This window comes from Tyto alba, unplaced genomic scaffold, assembly GCF_018691265.1.
Source record: "Tyto alba isolate M040663 unplaced genomic scaffold, T.alba_DEE_v4.0 Super-Scaffold_32, whole genome shotgun sequence".
Taxonomy (NCBI): Eukaryota; Metazoa; Chordata; class Aves; order Strigiformes; family Tytonidae; genus Tyto; species Tyto alba.
In genome coordinates this window covers 2,309,843-2,327,339 of record NW_024881307.1, presented here as the reverse complement: position 1 = coordinate 2,327,339, position 17,497 = coordinate 2,309,843, and the positions used below count along the sequence as shown (strand labels likewise).

The window sequence follows — 17,497 nt, the reverse complement described above, 5'->3', positions numbered from 1 at the left end:
AAGGTATATTCGGGTCACCTGTAGCTGCGTGTTTCTGAGTTAGGGCAAGGGCTAAAGGAGAGATTCATTCTTCATTTAGAAGCTTGAGAAAATCCTCGAAGGACCTGTTAATAGTTCTATGTGCATAAATATTTGGGTTTTCTTCTTACTTGTCACTGTGCATTTGAGCAATCTCCTGGACTGGAGGTGGGGGGGGAAGAACTGGAGAGACCTTTACGCCTGTGAACACTAGTTTTGCACGTTTGATTTCTCTGGGAAGCACCTGGCAGCAGTAGATGCCACAGAAGCCCTTTGCAGGGCAGAAATTATCTACATGATAGCAAATACAGTTTTGGTCTGCACTTTACAGATGTCCACTTAGCTGAAGAAATCCAAAATACCCATTTTTGGACTGGGAAAGGCTGTCCCCGGGAATTATTTCTCTCCCCACCCGTGCTTCAGCTGGTATTTCCAGTGACAGTACTTAGACGTACACGCTGCATTTTTTTATTGTGAGGATGCTGCAAGCTTCCCTGAAAACCAGCCACTTCTGCAAATATTCTAGCAAGCAGAATATTACGGCGACAGTGCATTGAGGCAATAAGGACTGTGTCCCGTGGCTGTGTCCTCTTTTTTGCTGCTGCATTACAGCTTGCTATTAAAATTTCTAGGGAAAATGACAGCAGTTTTTTTCCAGCCTCCCATTTTGCCCATAGAGAAAATGTCCCAGAGCAGCACCTATGTAACCTTTGGTGTTTGGGCTTTTCCCTCCGCTCCTGGGGCTGTTGGCAGGGGCTCAGCCGGAGCAGTTGTTCACGAAGACGAAGTGATGGGGATCTGAGCTGGAGCGGGAGAGGATTTTCAGCCTGGAGCCCTCTCCTGGAGGAAAATGCAGCTTTGCTGCCTGGAGAGTGAGAGCAGGAGAGGCAGGATGGGCACGTCCTCCTGCATCCAGGATCCGCGAGTAGCGCTGGGGCTTTGGAACTCCCTGGCCAGGCTGCGAGGGTCGGGCAGGGGGAGGCAGAGGCGTTAGGAGAGGTGACCCCCCAGTCCCGTTCTCCCAGAACAGAGCGGGTAATTTACGCTGAGGTTTTGGGAGTCAGCCTGCTGCAACCTGTGTTTCTGCCCCTCTCCCTTCTCCTGCCCAGCTGGGAAAGAGCTTCTGGTCCCAGCAGCCTTCTCCTCCCCGGAGAGCCCCTGGCATCCGTGTTAAAAGCAGTCTTTGGGGTGATGCATGTTGGCACCTTCCACCTCTATCAGAGGAGGGAGCTGAACCAGTGGCTCCCAGTGCTGCCTGAGCGTCTCCCCTCTCTGGTGCCTTATATAAGGGGAGATTGCTTCAGATTTTATGTTTTTAAAAGCAAGCAGCAGCTATGATGGCTTTTCTTTTTTTTTTTTTTTTTTTTTTTTTTTTTTTTTGGCATGCTTGGTACCAGAGGCATGTGATAAGGGGGTTCAGGGTATGCTACCAGGCTGGATGCTTCCCTGGGCTGGGGAAGAGAGGCAGAGCACAGCACTCTGGAGCCAGCAGTGCGCTGGGATCAGCAGGGGAGCAGGAGAGACAGAGGTGCCCAGGGGACTTTTTAGGAGGAAACAGCAGTTTCTGCCATTAGGCACCTCCAGGCAGAGGCAGCAGCTGAGCTGAGGTTTGGGGATCAAGGCTGGACAAACCTCACCTTGGTCGTGCTCTGTGTGCCTTTTTTTTTTTTGTTTGTTTTTTGTTTTTTCAGTCACCCTGCAAGAATAAACTCCACTTCACAGGGGCTTTGTGGGGCTGGAGTAACCCTTGCAAAGCCCGACGAAGCCCTCGGATCACTTTACAGGAGGCAGGAGCAGCGTGGAGCCAAAGGCCACCACTGCAGCCCAGCACCCCGCACCAGGGCGGGGGGGCTGCCCCCCATCACCCCCTCCAAGCAACACTTTTATTTTTGTTCCCCGCCGGCGTGACATCTGCCAGAGGTGGCTTTTTCCTGGCTGGCGGTGGCTGCCGGAGCGTGAGCGGCATGGATCTGGCTTTTCCCACCGCCCTGGATGCGGGGCTGACCACTCCCCCTCCCTTTGAATAGGCGGCCCTGCTGCAAACACTATGGTATTTCCATCCTCCCCAGCTCCAGCGCAGAGGATAGCACCAGGTAGTTGGAAAGAGATCGGAGACAAGTGTGGGAAGCCGTGGAGGACATAAGCTTTTCCCCTGGTCTTTCAGCTAAGTAGTAAGTGGCGGTGGGGAGAGAGTCTCTTTAAACTCTTTTGTGGGTTGTAGGTACCTGTGTTCATTTTCAGGACATCTAAGGTTTGCTTTGCTGGTAATTTACTCTCTCCATTTCCAGTTTTACCCAGTAACTGATTCATGTGTTTGCTAGCAGTACCGCAGGATCTTATATAAATGCCTGAGCTGATGCTTCCCTTTAAAAACCCCTTTTTTATATATAGAGTATATAAATTTTATATGTATGTTTAGGAAAATATTACTATTTTCCTCGTCTCGGTAGCAGGCTGCACCTTGGCATTATTGCAGTGGATTAAATTTGCAGTTCCTTTTATATTTTGAGTTGCATTTCGGTTTGGATGGGGGTTGGTTTGTTTTTGTTGTGAGACAGGGGGAGAAGCAAAGTGCCCGGGGTCAGATGCTCCCTTGGCTCCCTCCAGCCCTGTGCACGGACAGACAGACTAGGAGCAGACCCCCTCAGACTGGGGCTGATTTCTGTCTGTGGAGGGGTGCTTGTAAAGGGTTTGCTGCCGCACTTCCACGTGTTTTCAATAGAAATGCCATCCCCCCCAAAAAAGGGCAGAAAGTGCCACAGGTGCCAGCGTTTGCTTTTGGGAGGAATTGGAGCTCCGAGTGTGACGGCCACAGGGACGTGCTGCCGTGTCGCTGCTATTCTTTGGGAAGGGCACAATCCTGCACCCCTCGCCCAGCCGAAAAAGAGCCAGTGGGAATTGTGAGTCCCCAAAGAGCACAGCCAAGGCCTTCCCCCTTCCCATTAGTCTCTAAATCATTGCTTTGCATGTGGCCACTCATTTGGTATTACAGTTACCATTAACTTCCCATCCTGTGCTGTCAACTGACACCTTTTGGGGGCTGTGGGCTGGGTCCAGAGTGGTTTCCTGCTTACAGGCTATCCGTGCTGGCTCTAATTCAGCTCGTTTTTTAAGCTTTCCCCTGCCTATCATGGAAACAGTTTGCTGGCAAGCCAGATTTTTTGGGCTACCCAGGCATTTTCTCCTTGGGCAGCAGGGAATGGCACCACTCACCCAGTGCATTTAGTGCACCCAGCACTGGGATGTGTGTGTGTGTGTCCCTTGTCCTCAGCTTCACTGCTGCCACATGCTACCCCAAATCAGAAAACCCCTCCAGTGCACTTTTCTTCTTTATACGAGGCACAGAGAAACAAAAGGTAGCCTAACTTTCTAAAGTGCTCTGGATACCTGATGAAGGGAGGCGCTTAGTGGGATTTTCAAAGCACCATCAGATCTGGGCAGGCTGGTCCTCAGCATCCTGCTGCGGGTCGTACAGGGAATCTGGAGCAAAATGTAGACTTACAGCTGGGCCGCGAATTCCTGGCCAAGATCCCTTTGCCACAGGGCAGATGGGGCTCTCTGAGACTGGGAATGTATGCCAGATCCCTCCCTGGCACAGGGGATCCCTCACTGAGCAGTGGGAAGCTCATCCAGTTCTTTCCCCCTTTGCTTTGCCCCAGCTGAGGATCTGGCCCATGACGTTGTCTATTATTTCATGAAGGGAAATTCGTGAGTGAAATAACAGATGACCTAATTAACACTCCCCCCCACACCCATTCACATCTTCCTGCAATTGCAAGTAGCTGCTACGATCCAAGAGAGAGCAGCGTGACTTAATGGCAACAGCCTCCCTGGTTTAGTATCCCACCTCAACCCCTCTCCCTGCCACGACCTGTGCTGTCAGCTCGCTGTAGATTTGGCGGTGCTCGTGATGGTGGCATTAGTTTAGCTTAATTATAAAATAGCAGCTGAGCAGTAGGCGAATGAGCAGGGTAAAGGAGAAGTGTAAAGCAGAAAGCAGTTTACTACCAAGCAGAGAGCAAGGGCTCGTTGGTATATAAGACTGGTCCAGACCTTAACTGTCTTGGCACTATCTCACGAGCTCTGTCATCCGTCCCAGCTAGAGTTTGTCAAGCCAAATGGGAAGGCTCTTAAGGTACCATCATACCTCCTTCAGATCTGACAGCCACTGAGAAAAGAAAGGGCACGGCGTTAAAGCAGGAAGCGATGTGCTGACAGGCAGCCCCCCTGCCCCTGTGAGCTGCCCCGTTCCCAGAAACAGCGCGGACAACCTTCTTACGGCAACGCTAATCCGACCGCAGTCACCACCGTGTCGTTAAGATAGTGGCTCAGGGGCTCCGATCCTCGGCCTCTCGCCCTCACTTTCCCTGGACGACCTTAGCCAAGCCGTTTAATCTCTTGGAGTATTTACAGAGGGTGCAGAAGGGCAATTGCTATATTGGCCTGTTTACCACAGCATCCTTATTTACTGCCCTGCCCAGTTTCCCTTCGGTAAATCAGGTATTATCTTTGAGAGCACCGCAGAGTTTTTGGGATCGTAACAAAGGGGGGATCCCCTGATATGAAATGGGGACAGGAGGTGGCCGATCTGTTAAAAAGCATGGTTTGCAGATAGGCAGGGAGAGAAGCATACTCATTTCTACTGCTTGTATCCCTGCATTAGAGATGCTTCTCTTATTTGAAGCTGGTGCCAGGGTTTGATGAATTGAATGAGGTTTTTAACATGCCAACAGATCAACAAATACTCCTTCCCCTGAGAACTGAATTGGCAGGCGGCCTGGAAAGTGCCAGGATTTCAAGGGTTAAAGCCTTGCTGAAGAATGTCATTTCCACGAGCTATTTTCCCCACCCCCTCAAAGATGATAAATTATTACTTGATGCAAAAATAAAATGGCTATCACTAAGCAGCTTTGGGTCAGCGAGCTGCCAGCGCAGCAGCCCATGGAGGATGGTCAAGTTGAAGACGCTGCTTCTCATTTTTAAAGTCTTCATTCACATTCCTGAAGTCAGAAATATTTTGATGGGAGTTGCTGATGCTGCCCCATCCTCCCGGCTTCCCATTTAGCCCCATGGAAAGGGATTCGTGCTGATTTATTGGGATGGAGAAAAGCACCCAAATGATGTTTTGTGGATGTCCCAGTTGTGCCACCCTGCAGCGACACCTTTACTGGGTTGCCAGCCTGGGGCTGAGGGATATGGGATGGGCAGAAGCCGAGTGTGGTCCTACGGCTCAGAAATTTGGGGAGCAATCTGAGCTGCAGGATTTTACAAGAGACGGGGGAGACCCGTGCACAGAGCACCAAAGTGGGAGACAGAGATGGGGGCTGCTGGTCTTGACTCTGCCATGGGAAAAGTCACTGTGGCCTCACTCCACTCCCCTTTCCCCATCCTTAAAACAATATAATACTAAAACACTATATGGGAATATTGTGAAGGGTCTTCATATACCCAATAGAGAAAGTTTGCTTTGGTTTTATGTACATTTTTAACTCCTTCCTAGCTTCTGCATGGGCATGTGTGTTAATCATGAGGACAAACAGCTTCTCCCTTTTTAAACTAAGCTTGGTCATTCATTAAAAAAAAAAAAATCTCTTGTAAACGAGAAGGGATGGATGTTGAAATGAAATTAAAATTTTAATTTAGTTTAGAAATGACCCAAGAGTCTAATAGCTTTGGCTGATACTTGATCAAGTCCCAAAATAAATGCTGTTTCTTCCACACATGTTTTCACAATAAGACAGGAATAATAAGAGCAAACAATAAGACTGAAGTCAAGCTGTTAAGTCATTAAGGATTTTACCAAATGGCTCTGATTCCCCTCTATTTATTAACAGCTCTCAGCAAGCTGTGGATCTTGATTATCTTGGTGTAAATCTGCAGTGATTTCCTTAATATTGGCCAAGTTACCTGCCATGAAGAGCGCTATCATTGAATTTATTTCAGCTGCAAGCTCCTGAGCGGTCATTAAAGCTATCTAATGGCATCCAAGGGGAGGAAAGGAACTATTTAGGCTCTTATTAGAGGAAGCTAAAGAGAAGAAAAACATCGCTCAAACATCAGGGAAACTTGCTGACAGTGAGAGATGTATTGGGCTGTGAAGTAGTTTCCTATGGGAAGTGGAGGAAGTTCTGTTAAAATTAGCCTGGACAAAGCGCTCCAGAGCTCCCTTTCTGCTGTCATCTTGCCTCCCGTTGCTGGCCTTGCATACCTGTTTTTTTCCAGAGCCCAATTATTTTGTGCACAGAATCTGCTCACCTGCCTTTTTCAAGCGTGGCTTGTCTTCCAGGTCCTTTTTGCAGCCTCAAGCCCGCGTGTCTCTGTTGTTTAACCGCTGTCACCCATGAAATCTGCATCAGGTTGGGGGATTGACTTTAACTTGTATTTTAGCTGGCCTTGCCTTGAACACCCAGGGGTGTGGGTGCAAATGGTTGCTGAGGTTGCACTGTATTTCTCACCCCCCCATTTGTGCTTTTTAGCAGCACAGCTTGCAGGGGAAGAGAAACTGAAAAGCAAACTGTTCTTGCTATAAAGCTGTTGGAGCTGCAGTCTAGAGATGGTAATTCCCCTTTTCCAGTCCAGGGCTCGGGAGGAGGTTGCTGGTGCTGCTTTACAGCTCTGGCAATCTTATTGATATTCTTTATTGCATGAAGCAATAAATCCTGGGTGTCAGGATGGGTTTAGTGCTTCTCCTGTGACTGAAGCACATGCTGCTTCGAGCATCAACGTGTGGTAACTTTGCTGGAAGGTTCATCTGGCAACGGCATCCTGTGAAAGATGCAAATGACATTCAGCGAGGCATGAAAGCAGTTCTCGAGAACTGGTGTGCCTTTGGTGTCTTGATCAAAAGAAAAAAAAAAAGAACAAAACAAAACAAAACCCCAAAACATCAACAAAAAAAACCCCAACTGCCTATTGCACAAGCTGCAAAGCAGGAAAGAGAGCTGCTCATGGGGACTGCTCTTTTAACTGATATTTTAATGCTGTAACTCCTTACTCTCAGACATGTGTGTGTCATTGAAATAGGTGAATCCGGCTAGAGATTTCTCTGTCTCCATTTTGCAGTGTCTGTCTTGCTTTGGTACAATTTGGCAGCATTAGTCTTTACTCCAGAGCAAGAGGGAGATCAGTCCACGTTTACGTGAGATGGTTTACACTTGTTTAAGGTTAGGATCAGGGGACAGGCGTGTGATGGACTGGGACTGAGCACCTTGCCCTTCATTATCCGAGTTGCAGAAATGGGCTCCGTGCACCTTCCTTGTTTTACCCATCTGCGAGCTGACCCAGCTGCAATGAGATTTAAGCAAATGTGTTTTAACGCCTAGTTCGAGCAGGCTGGCAGGGTGTGCACAGATGCTGAGATTAGTTAAGGCTTCTCAGCCACAGTAACTTGCAGCATGTGTGTTTTTTGGGTTGCTCTAAGCACAAAGAGAAATAAGCTCATTGTTCTTTCTCCATGTAGGTAGTTCTCAGTTTTGTGACTTAAAAAGAGAAGTTTGAAAAAAAAAAAAAAAAGAATAATACTGGTGTTAGAGCAAAAGTTAGTAATAACAAGCAGGAAATGATGATAATAATTTAGTACGCATACACACGCAGGTGTTTCACATTTGGCCATTAGTCACAGAGCGCGGTGGGAGGCGCTGCCTGTAGTCCCGGTTTGCTGAAGCGGTGAGCGAGGCTCAGCTGCAGCAGGCTCTGCCCTTTGCCTGGATGTTTGCTAACGGCTGGCTGGCCCCTGGCAGCCGTGGAGCCCCCCCCGGCCCCGTGAGCAGGGCAGGAGGGGAGGCTGGGAGTGGGTCCCGGTGCCTCCGCGAGTTATTTGGGGGCGCAGCAGCGGCTGAAGGTACCGTGGTTGCGCTGGCTCTGTCTAGAAGATGTCTCGGGCAAGTGTTTCCATCTGCAGCGGTTACAGTCGGTAGCACAGGAGGGCTGCAGAAATCAAAAGGGAGGTGTTTGAGAGGAGCCAGAGCTGCTGTGTCCTCAGAGAGGTTAAAGCAGCGGCAGCTCTTCCGTCTCGCAGGCTGTGCTGTGGATCAGCGTGATGAAAATAGCCATCCCCCCTGGCTCCAAGTCATGTCCTGCCTGAGTGAGCCCTTCCGAGCCCAGCCTACTCCCCCTTTACTCTTTTCTCCCAGCACCTTTAAGTCATATTTCCCCAAACACAGAAAGTGCCTTGGCCTTCCATTTTCTGCCGTGCATTTAAAGGAGAAGGGGAGAAACGTCTACATATTTGAAAACAGAGACAGTGCAGCTCCTTCACCTTCAGCTACGCTAATCAATGATTAAAAATCACGTATGATGAGCAGCACTGGTAGACGACTTGCTCAGAGGAGTACACCCCGTGCCAGGAATGACACGTGAAACCGTGACAAGCTCCTATGGGCTGAGATGGTTATTCAGTGCACTGCAAATACGTCTCAGCAATGCAAGGGAGAGCTTTAGCAGGGGCAACGCAAGCTAACGCAGGAAAACAGAAGATGTCTCTTGAAAACAGTGTTGTTCTTTGTGAAACTGTTTTTGACAAAACTTTTACAGGAAAGGTGTTGAGCTCAGCGAACCGGTGCCTTTATTTATTTATTTATTTATTTTTCTCAAAAGAAAAAAATTGGCAACAATTTCCCACCTATTCTACAGCAAAGGAAATATGACCTCATCTTCCCCAAGAGTAGCTCCATCAGCTTCCAGGTGATAATTCATTCACCATTGTCAGTCTCTCATCAGTTTACACTAACGGATCTGTGTGTTTGCATTGTTGATACAACACGTCTAATCACAATATCTGCTATTAATACAGATATTTTTCCTCTTAACTTTACCAGCTTAAACTCATTAAGATGATAGTCTGGTCCTAGCTTTATATGGCTGTGAGAAAGCACAGATTTAGTGGATGCAATCAATTTTTATGCCTTCTGCAGCAGGGCATCTAATGTCCGTCTCCATTTCTGCAGGCACCTCTGAGATGATGAGTTACTATATGGACACAACCATCGGCAACACAGCCCCTTATCCTTTGGCTCGCCCTGGAGTGATGGTAAGAAATGAGTCTGGGTTATTTTTCTGTCCCTAGCAGTGGGTTTCCTCTGGTTGCTGTGATTTTGCCAGCCCATTCACTGACACCGCTGAATCGTTCCAAGGTTTCACATAGCTCAGAACAGTGTCCGAACGCTGAGTGTTTACCCAGAGCTTATCTGAACCTCTCGAGCTCGCAAACCTCAACTGGAAATAGGATCGCTGCATCGGATTTCCTGCGCTTGTGTTCGCAGGAGGATTGTTAGGGTAACCATTGTCCCGGTGCCTCCGCTCCCCGTGCTGACCTTCACTGATGAATGCAGTGGGATCAGCACAAAGCAGATCAGGCTTTCAAAAAGGTTCACTTGGCTTGGCCAGAGTTTTTGGGCCACTTTGGTGCTCCCTTTTCCCAGCCAGCTCCTTTCTGTCTGTGCAGCTGATGGGTGGCTATATATCACATATATTAGAGTGTGACCCTGGGCATGCCCGTGCCAACTGCCAGCAGCCCCGGGACGGCTTTAGCGGGGCTTTGACCCTTATTCAGAGAAATCACAGTAATAGACATTTGCCCAAAGAATGCTGACCAGTGTTAAAGATCCTAGACAAGGTCAGATGAAAGCTGTGACTCTGAGCTGAGACACCAGGCTGTGCAGAAGGCTTGCTAGAAAGCAAAATTTTCACCAAATTAGGAAGAAAAGACCACTCTGGTGCATGAATTATTTCTCACACTCCTCAATGTTTTTCCTTTAAATGGTTCCAAGCATGCATTTAGCTTTTAAATATTGATTGGAAATGAAACAAAACTATTTCCCTGCAGGGAAATAATAATAAAAAATGAAAGCATCCTGAATTTATTTATATGTATGTATATGGTGTTAACCTCTTATATAGTGATATACACATATATGTACCGTATATATATTATCTAGTATATAGGTATAGACACATATGTATGTATGGTAAATAATGTATATAAGTTGTATATATACACAGACTATATATACATATTTATAAATATATATGTATAAAATAGGTATGGATAAAATACTTATATCCTGGGATTATTTCCATATACCTATATATGCTTGTATATATAATACATATATTTTCTTTATAAAGTATAAATATAGCTTTATATGCAAGAAAAACAAACATGCAGCGTATGGCAGTTATAGCCTTGGATTCCATATGTGTGGGTATATACAAGCCTATATCACACATATAATCAATACATATATAATATAGTATGTGTAAGCATATATAATATATCACACATATAATCAATACATATGTAATATATTAGGTGTAATCATATAATAATAGAGTTTATTTAGTAATACATATGTAATAATACATATGTTCATATAAATATACATGTGTGTATATCCTTCATGTGTGCATATCTATATACACATGTATGGATACACACACATCTGTGTCCACAGACACATAAATATAGCTACAAATAACATATATATATAAACAAACATAAATATAAACATAATAATAAAAAATAATATCAGTATAAACAGGAATATGAACAGAAATATGACAGCTTTCCCCAGCTCCTTCCAGTATGGGGTTGGGCTTCCCCATGGTGCCCAGGCTGCGACCTGACCAGGGCCATGGCCTCTCCAGTCCCCCACAGGCCCCCCACGTTTTTGGGGTGCGATCCGTCTTCCTGCTGCCAAAAAATAATGGTTCCAGCTGGTGGGGCTGAAACAAGCTCCCTCTCATGGAGGCTGCCCTCCCCACAGCAGCGCTGAGGAGAGCCCTCTCCTCGCTGCCATCTTGCTGAGCACAGCCTCATTACAAGCCTTCGATCTTTCTCCTCATATTTGTTCAAAAAAAAGGGCCTTTTCGGCCTCATCACGACGCCCCTCAGCGAGGCGGGTTTGGACGAGACTCTTTCTTCCGAGCAAACCCCGCGGGCCTGGGGCTTTGGGCCTGACCTGGGGGAGAAAGGCGCACGGCCAGCTGGCACAGGGCGGCCATTTTGGGGTTCCGCTCCCCCGACACTTTTCCCTCTCCTGCTCCCAGAAGCAAGGTGCCGCCGGCCCCTGCGAGGATCCCTGGGTGACCTGCGGCTTTCAGTCTGCCTGCTGCCAGCCGAGGACGTGCTGCCCGCTCTGGGATGAGCCTGCCACGCAAGAGGTGCCCACCGGCCTGGAGCACTACAGCACGGGTAGGACACCATTTTGGGGGTGGCTCTGCAAACCAGGATGGCGGCTTTCCCCCTCTGTGCCGTGGGGCTTGGCAGCGCGCTCAGGTGAAAAGACAAGACTTAAAGGCTCACCATGCTCTTGTTTGTTGCCTGGCATGTCCCCCCCTTGTCTCCTTCCTCCTATATTTGCTTTCTGCCCCAGTCCTAACTTAAATTTATTGGGGTGTTTTGCCCTTAATGTAGCCGTATGACGTGTACCACAGCATCAGAAGGTTGGTACCTGCCTTGCTGTTCGTCAAGGGTCTCCCTCAGTGGAGATGGAGCCAGAAAGCAGATAAAAACCTTAACACTGCTTTGTTTGACTACTCTGCTGTCAGAGTGATGCTGAAGGATGGGAGCTTGCTTCTTCCCCGCTGTGGCTGGAAGAACCCCTCTTCTCTTTCAGGTGGTGACTCTGATGTTCTGTGTGCACCTCCCTTGCATTCAGGGACTGCAGCCCCGGTTACTGCTCCCTGGGGTCCTGACAGACATGGGGGTCTTGACAGACATGGGGGTCTCCGGGAGGATACGCAGGCAAGCAGGACCTGCCAACCTGCCGGTTGCATCTTCAGCATTTCTCATGGCGTTTGCAGGACTGACGTCCTTGCCGGTGGCTTTGGAAAGTGGCCTCCATGGAGGGTTGAAAGGAGCCGGGGACTCCCAGCTCTTAATTCCACTGTGGCAGTAATTTTGGGTCTCTTGCTCTTGTAGCTCATTTTCCTTGCTCCTTGGGAGGGTGGTGGCATGGTCTTCAGGTAACCACAACTGGAGATGTGTGGTCACGCTGCGCTGTCAGGGCTGCACGGTTGCAACGTGCTGCACAGCTAAAGCGATTCACTGACTTGGGCTAGATGACCATCTTCTCTAATGCATGAGTAATCTGACAGTTGTTACAAAATCGCCGGTGACTAATTCTTGCCCTGTACGTTGTTCAACCCGTGAATCTTCAAGCTGAGCTTGCAGTTTGGGCTGCTTCTTGTATAACCAACTGGCAGCGCGGATGTGGGGTGGATTGGTGGTCCTCCTCCCCGTGGGGTGGGTGATGAGGCATCTGCAAAGAGCCCGGTTGTGCTGTGACAGAGGAGAGGGCTCAGGTACGCTGTGGCACAGGCCAACAGCCGCAGGAACTAAGTGAAAGAGCTCAAGTTGCATGAATGTGACCTTTGCAAAGGGCCAATATGAAGTTTATGTTTCACTTAAGTCCCACATAAGCCTATCATGAAGCACTTAAATCCCACGTAAGCTTTTGCATGGCATGTGCTGGTCTTCTGTGACTTGTTCCTGGCTCGTTAGTTATGCACATTGGCCCCTTGGGAGGGGGAAAGCCCTGATGTTTAGAGACTTTTTGCAGCTAAAGAGTTCAGCAGAACCAGTGACTGTTGCGGTCAAATGTACAGTTTGAAATCTCTCCTTGGCAAATATTCAGGCATTTCAATTTTTTTTTTTTCCCTCCTTTGGTGAGCACTTGTGTGTGAGCAGGAGATGGATGCAGAGTGCTGTGCCTATGGCTGGAGCTAAACTCTGCTGCCTATTCCCAGCCATTCTTATTTCAGCTATTTGCTCAACTCCTGTGGGTGACCTCTCTCAGCATGATGTCAACTCTGCTCTGATGAAATCTGCCCTTGCAGCATTTGGATTTACTCAAACATTTTGCAAATCTGTGCCTGGAAAGTTTTCTTTGTGTTTTTTTTTTCCCTACCCTCTCCCCTTTTCTGTGAAAGTGCTCTCTCCAGGGACCAACATATCTGCAACCCAGATCTTCATTACCCCATGCTGGGTCTGTGAAATTTCTTGTTGCAGAGACTGGAGCCTGGCTCAAACCTCAGTGAAGCCAATAAAAAAAAAAAAAAAAAAAAAGCTGTCATTGTCTTCAACAGGTTTCGATCAAACTTTTGGTACATTGGGATGGATAGGACAGTCCTCTAATTCTCTTGCAATACCTAAGAATTACTTTTCAGTTCTTCCTGTTGCAATGCAAGGTACTCTTTCTCTGATTTTTTTTTTTTTTATACTGCTGTTTCTTCAGTCTAGAGCACTTTCTAATTTTAAATGAAAGGAAACTCTCATTTGTATATACCGCTAGGAACGGTCTTTCATTTCTCCTTTGTGTTTCGGGTGTGCATTAAAACCATTTGTCATCTATTCTTCTGGTGTACTAGAGGCTATTTTGGTTTTCATGGTCTTGATGCTGGTGAAAGAAACAAGTCAACAAGGAAAATGCAAGTGTGAATATATCCTCTCGCAATAGAAACCCACAACATTTCTAAAAGTTTTAGAGCTGCTTGCGTTTAGAGAAGATATTTGCCTTTGAAGCTTGAGTGAGTTTATTTACATTGTGCTTGAAGTCTGATTAGATTATTCAGTGATATGGATAAAGGAAAGCCTGAAGTGGATTTAGCTTGTTGATAAAGACAAGAAGTGGGGGTGGTGTTTTTTTATTTTTTGTTTAAAAAGCACAAATTTGGAAATGGTATAGAGTCAGTTCTACTTGTTAGCTTGCTACCACAACCCACAGCGCATGTGTTGGGACTATTACTGCCTAGAGAATCAACCTGAACTGGGTCCACAGCAGGCAAAGGGCACATCCCAGAGGTGGTAGCAAAAAACTGACAAGAAGTGAGCTGCTGCCTGTTTATGAAAGGTAGTTCTGCTCTGTGGGCAGGTGGGAATAGGAGTGTAAAGGCTGCTGTACCTTAGCTGAACCATCTGGCAGCCAAAAATTAAGGGTGCCATGTGTTTGCCTAAAGCGGCAGGATTATTGAAAGGATGCTGAAGGCCACACTTAGCACTGTATGTTTAATTCACAAGTTAATAGTATCCCAATATTACCCTCTGGTAATATTTTTTTGGCTGATACAAGGCATAAAACTGGAGCAGAGGAAGAGATTTGATAGTGGTCCTATAATTTCAGCATGGACATAGTCCTGGCTGCGCTGCCTTTTTGAGCCAAGGCCACTTTGACAAGCCCTTCCACTCTGAACGGGTTTGTTTTCCTTAGTGATAGGGGAGATAAAACTGTTGTTAATGACAAGCGAGTGATAAAAAAGTTTCTACGACTGTTGTGCTGAATTAGCATGCTTGGACTGAAGGTGCTCCCAGCCTTTTGGACACTACAGGAGCATTTGGGAGAGTGATCTTGCTTTCACTGAGGCAAATGGGATTGGCTTTGGGAATTTGCAAGGCAAGAAATTAAATGAAAGTGTTTTCTAGAGGAAAAATTAGAGCTGCAGCTCTGACTCTGCTTCCCAGGCTAATGAAAGCAGCCCTGCAGACTTTGGTCAGGCTTCTTGCAACGAGACACTGTCACGAATAAAAACCATCACCTTAGGCTCATCCCCGACACCCAGTGGGATTCTGTCCGGTGCTATGGGAAGGCACAGCACAGAAACCAGCTTTACCCAGTCTGTGGCTGATGCTGACCGGCCACATTAGCTTGGTGCCGCTTCTCAGCCCAGAATATTTTTGAGTTGATTAGCTTTGGGGGTGGCACATCCCTCATGCAGCAAACTGGCATCTGTCTCCCTGGTGCTTGGTGGACCCCTGCAGCCTGGGCCGTAGTGGTGCTGTGCTGGGTTTGGCAAGAAAGCAAAGCCCTTGTAGCTGGAGCAATGCATTGCAGCTCGCCGCATTGCCCCATGCCAACAAAATAGGGATGCCCTCCCTTTGCCCCCCACCCTGCTAACGCTGGCTGTGATCTTCTTTCAAGCCCAGCTCCCAGCTCAGCCTGGACTGCAGGCAGGAGTCCACGGGGACCACCTGCATCCACGGTCATCTCTCCCTTCTTTTCCCCGTGTTGCCCCCTCCTTCACCGCGAGATCTACTCTTTCCCTGGTGAAGGTCCCCAGAGGAAAGCTCTTTCTGTGAGCTGTTTCTGGGCCGCCTTCCAGGCCCACGCTCAGAGGAAGGGGGCTTGGGGAGGAGGAGAGAGGGGGGAAGGTGAAAGCTGACCAGGCTCAGCCCGATGGCTTCTCCAGCTGCAGCACATTTTCTGAGTGAAGCTTTTTTTTTAAAAAAAAAAATCAAAAAAAAAAAAATCTGCATTTTTTTTCATGTCCTTTTATCCTATTTTTAACTATGGCCTCCTTCCTTTTCTCAGCCTCCTCCAACACTTCCCTCCTCCCCTGCGCTGCTGCCTCCCCCGCACGCTCTCTGCAGAGATGAATGGGCGTCTTTTCACAGGGCACGCACATCTGCTTGCGGCTGGAGACCTAGCAGCACTTCTCAGGCAGCTCTCCTGGACTGGCCAGTCTGTCCTGTCCCTCCTTAATAAGTGAGGGACAGGCAAGGGAGGACGTGGAGGAAGGTGAAGGGAAACAGAATGGGGAATAAAAAAGGGGTGAGCCACCACAGGGAGGAACGAACAAGAGCTGAGGTGATGGATGCCAATTAATTTCAAGGCTCAGCAAAAGCCATGCACAAAATCCTGCCTCTGCCCAACCTGCTGCCAGTGGTTCCCCCAGATCTGCAGCTCTCCCTGGCCATTCACTCTGGCCCAGGGGATGAATGAGCACTTTCTGCTGGGCTCTGTTGTCATCCTCAAGCCTTGGGATCTGGTGCTGTTTATAGCCTGGTTGGAATGGGCTTTTCTTTGACCTTTTTATTTTGTGGCAGGCTTTGGGCATTTCACTGGCTCCGGTTAGTCATGTCACACCTACTATACTTGGGCGCTTTGGGTTTGTTGAAGGTCATGCATAATTTTCTCCATGAAAAGCGCTTACTCCAATCTGTCGGTGGAGAGAAAAGATCCCCTTGTGAATTAATTGCAGAGCTGTGGGCTGACTGTGGTGTCTTAGACTCCCCTGGCCCTTTTGCAAGGGCCCTGTGAAGAATGCTGAGCAGTTATTGGTTTTCTCTTCAGGTCAGTGGGAGCCGGACTCAGTGTCTGATATTTGTTGTTTCACAGGTGAGGAAAACACATACAGGTGATGCTATGATACCTAGTTATGCTCCCTCTGCATTGTAACCTGCCACAGGTCAGCACTTGGAGAGGTTTATCTGCACTGAAGCAATAGAATTACAAAAATCCAGGCTTTCACTTTTCCATTTGTTTCCTGCCTGACTCTGGAAAAATCCCCGTCTTGCCTCTCAAAGACAAAACCCAAGGGAGCTCCCTGCACGTTGGGTCATCACCAGAGAATGAGCGCTGAGCTCTTTTCCCACTTGAGCTGCAGACTGGTGTCAGCTGGGGATCAGCTGCCGCACAGGGAGGAATCTGAACAGGGAGTTGGTCCCCTGGATGAGGCTGGGTGAAAGCTGGAAGGTTGTTGCTTGGGTTCTGGGCGATGCCTACAGGTTTGCTGAGGGCCACCAGTATAATCCCACCAGGATGGGAGCTCAGCAAGAGGGAAAACGCAAGTTATTGTGTTGCACCAGGGCTGTTGAAAAAATGAGCAGCAGCACTGGCAGCTTCGGGATGCCACGGGGAAGGAATAACTTGATGTAGTGTCAAGGAGGAAAGGGGCTGAGCAACAGGCTATTCAGGGTTTCTGTGGTACCTTGAGGATGACTGCAGAAGATGTCTTATTTTGGGCTGGTCTTGGAGTAGGGCTGATGCAGGGATAGAGTGAGGTGGCCGTACCTGTTTCTTTTTCCAGAGGAAGAGGCCATCCTGCTCCATCAAACACTTGCTTCAGACAGGCCACACAAAGCACAGCTGATTTTTTTTTTTTTTTTTTTTGAGCTTTCCCAAGCTCCTGTGCCTACAGACCCACAAGCATTTGCTTCTGGGGAGAGTGGGGAGCAGATCACCCTCTCTAGAGGGTTTGGTTGCATGTGGCTAACCCTTCTTGTAGCAGCACCGAGGTGGGCTTTGCTGCACCAGCAGGGAGGGCAGCGTAAGTGAGGCCAGCTACTATTTTCTCTCTGGACAGACAGGAATGTCTGGGTGATGCCAGGAGACCTATGTGCAGGGCAGGCAGAGGAGGACATGGGGAGCGCGGGGGGCTGGGACCCTGGAAACAGCCTGTTTCTTTCAGCTCCTGGCAGCATGAAGCACCTCTCTCTCCCTCCAGATGTTCGCTGTGTTTATAGCTGCTGAAGCAAGAGACTGAACTCTCTCATTAATACATTTCTCTCTCCCTTTTTCTCTCTCTCTCTCACATTGAAGCCAGAAGTCTCAGCTCAGAGGTTGCAGCTGGAAAGGAGCTGGGGGTGAGGGGTGGGAGAGAGAAGGGAGGTGTATGCAAGCCTCCCATCCCATTCAACTCCCCCTCTCCACTTTCCTCCCCCCGAATCCTCCCAAAATACACATGCCCTGAAAAAAGAAAAACA

At 48.1% G+C, this 17,497-nt stretch overlaps 1 protein-coding gene across 1 annotated transcript in view; it reads left to right on the top strand.

Annotated features, from left to right (window-relative positions):
• Nucleotides 1-2,082: 2,082 nt before the first annotated feature.
• ETS1 (ETS proto-oncogene 1, transcription factor) overlaps nucleotides 2,083-17,497 on the top strand; it is a 78,215-nt gene continuing 62,800 nt past the window's right edge. Inside the window, exons 1-3 of the mRNA XM_032982267.2 lie at nucleotides 2,083-2,189; nucleotides 8,964-9,046; nucleotides 11,065-11,209. Coding sequence (XP_032838158.2) covers nucleotides 8,975-9,046; nucleotides 11,065-11,209 — 217 coding nt within the window. The 5' untranslated portion in view covers nucleotides 2,083-2,189; nucleotides 8,964-8,974. The remainder of the gene's footprint in view (nucleotides 2,190-8,963; nucleotides 9,047-11,064; nucleotides 11,210-17,497) is intronic.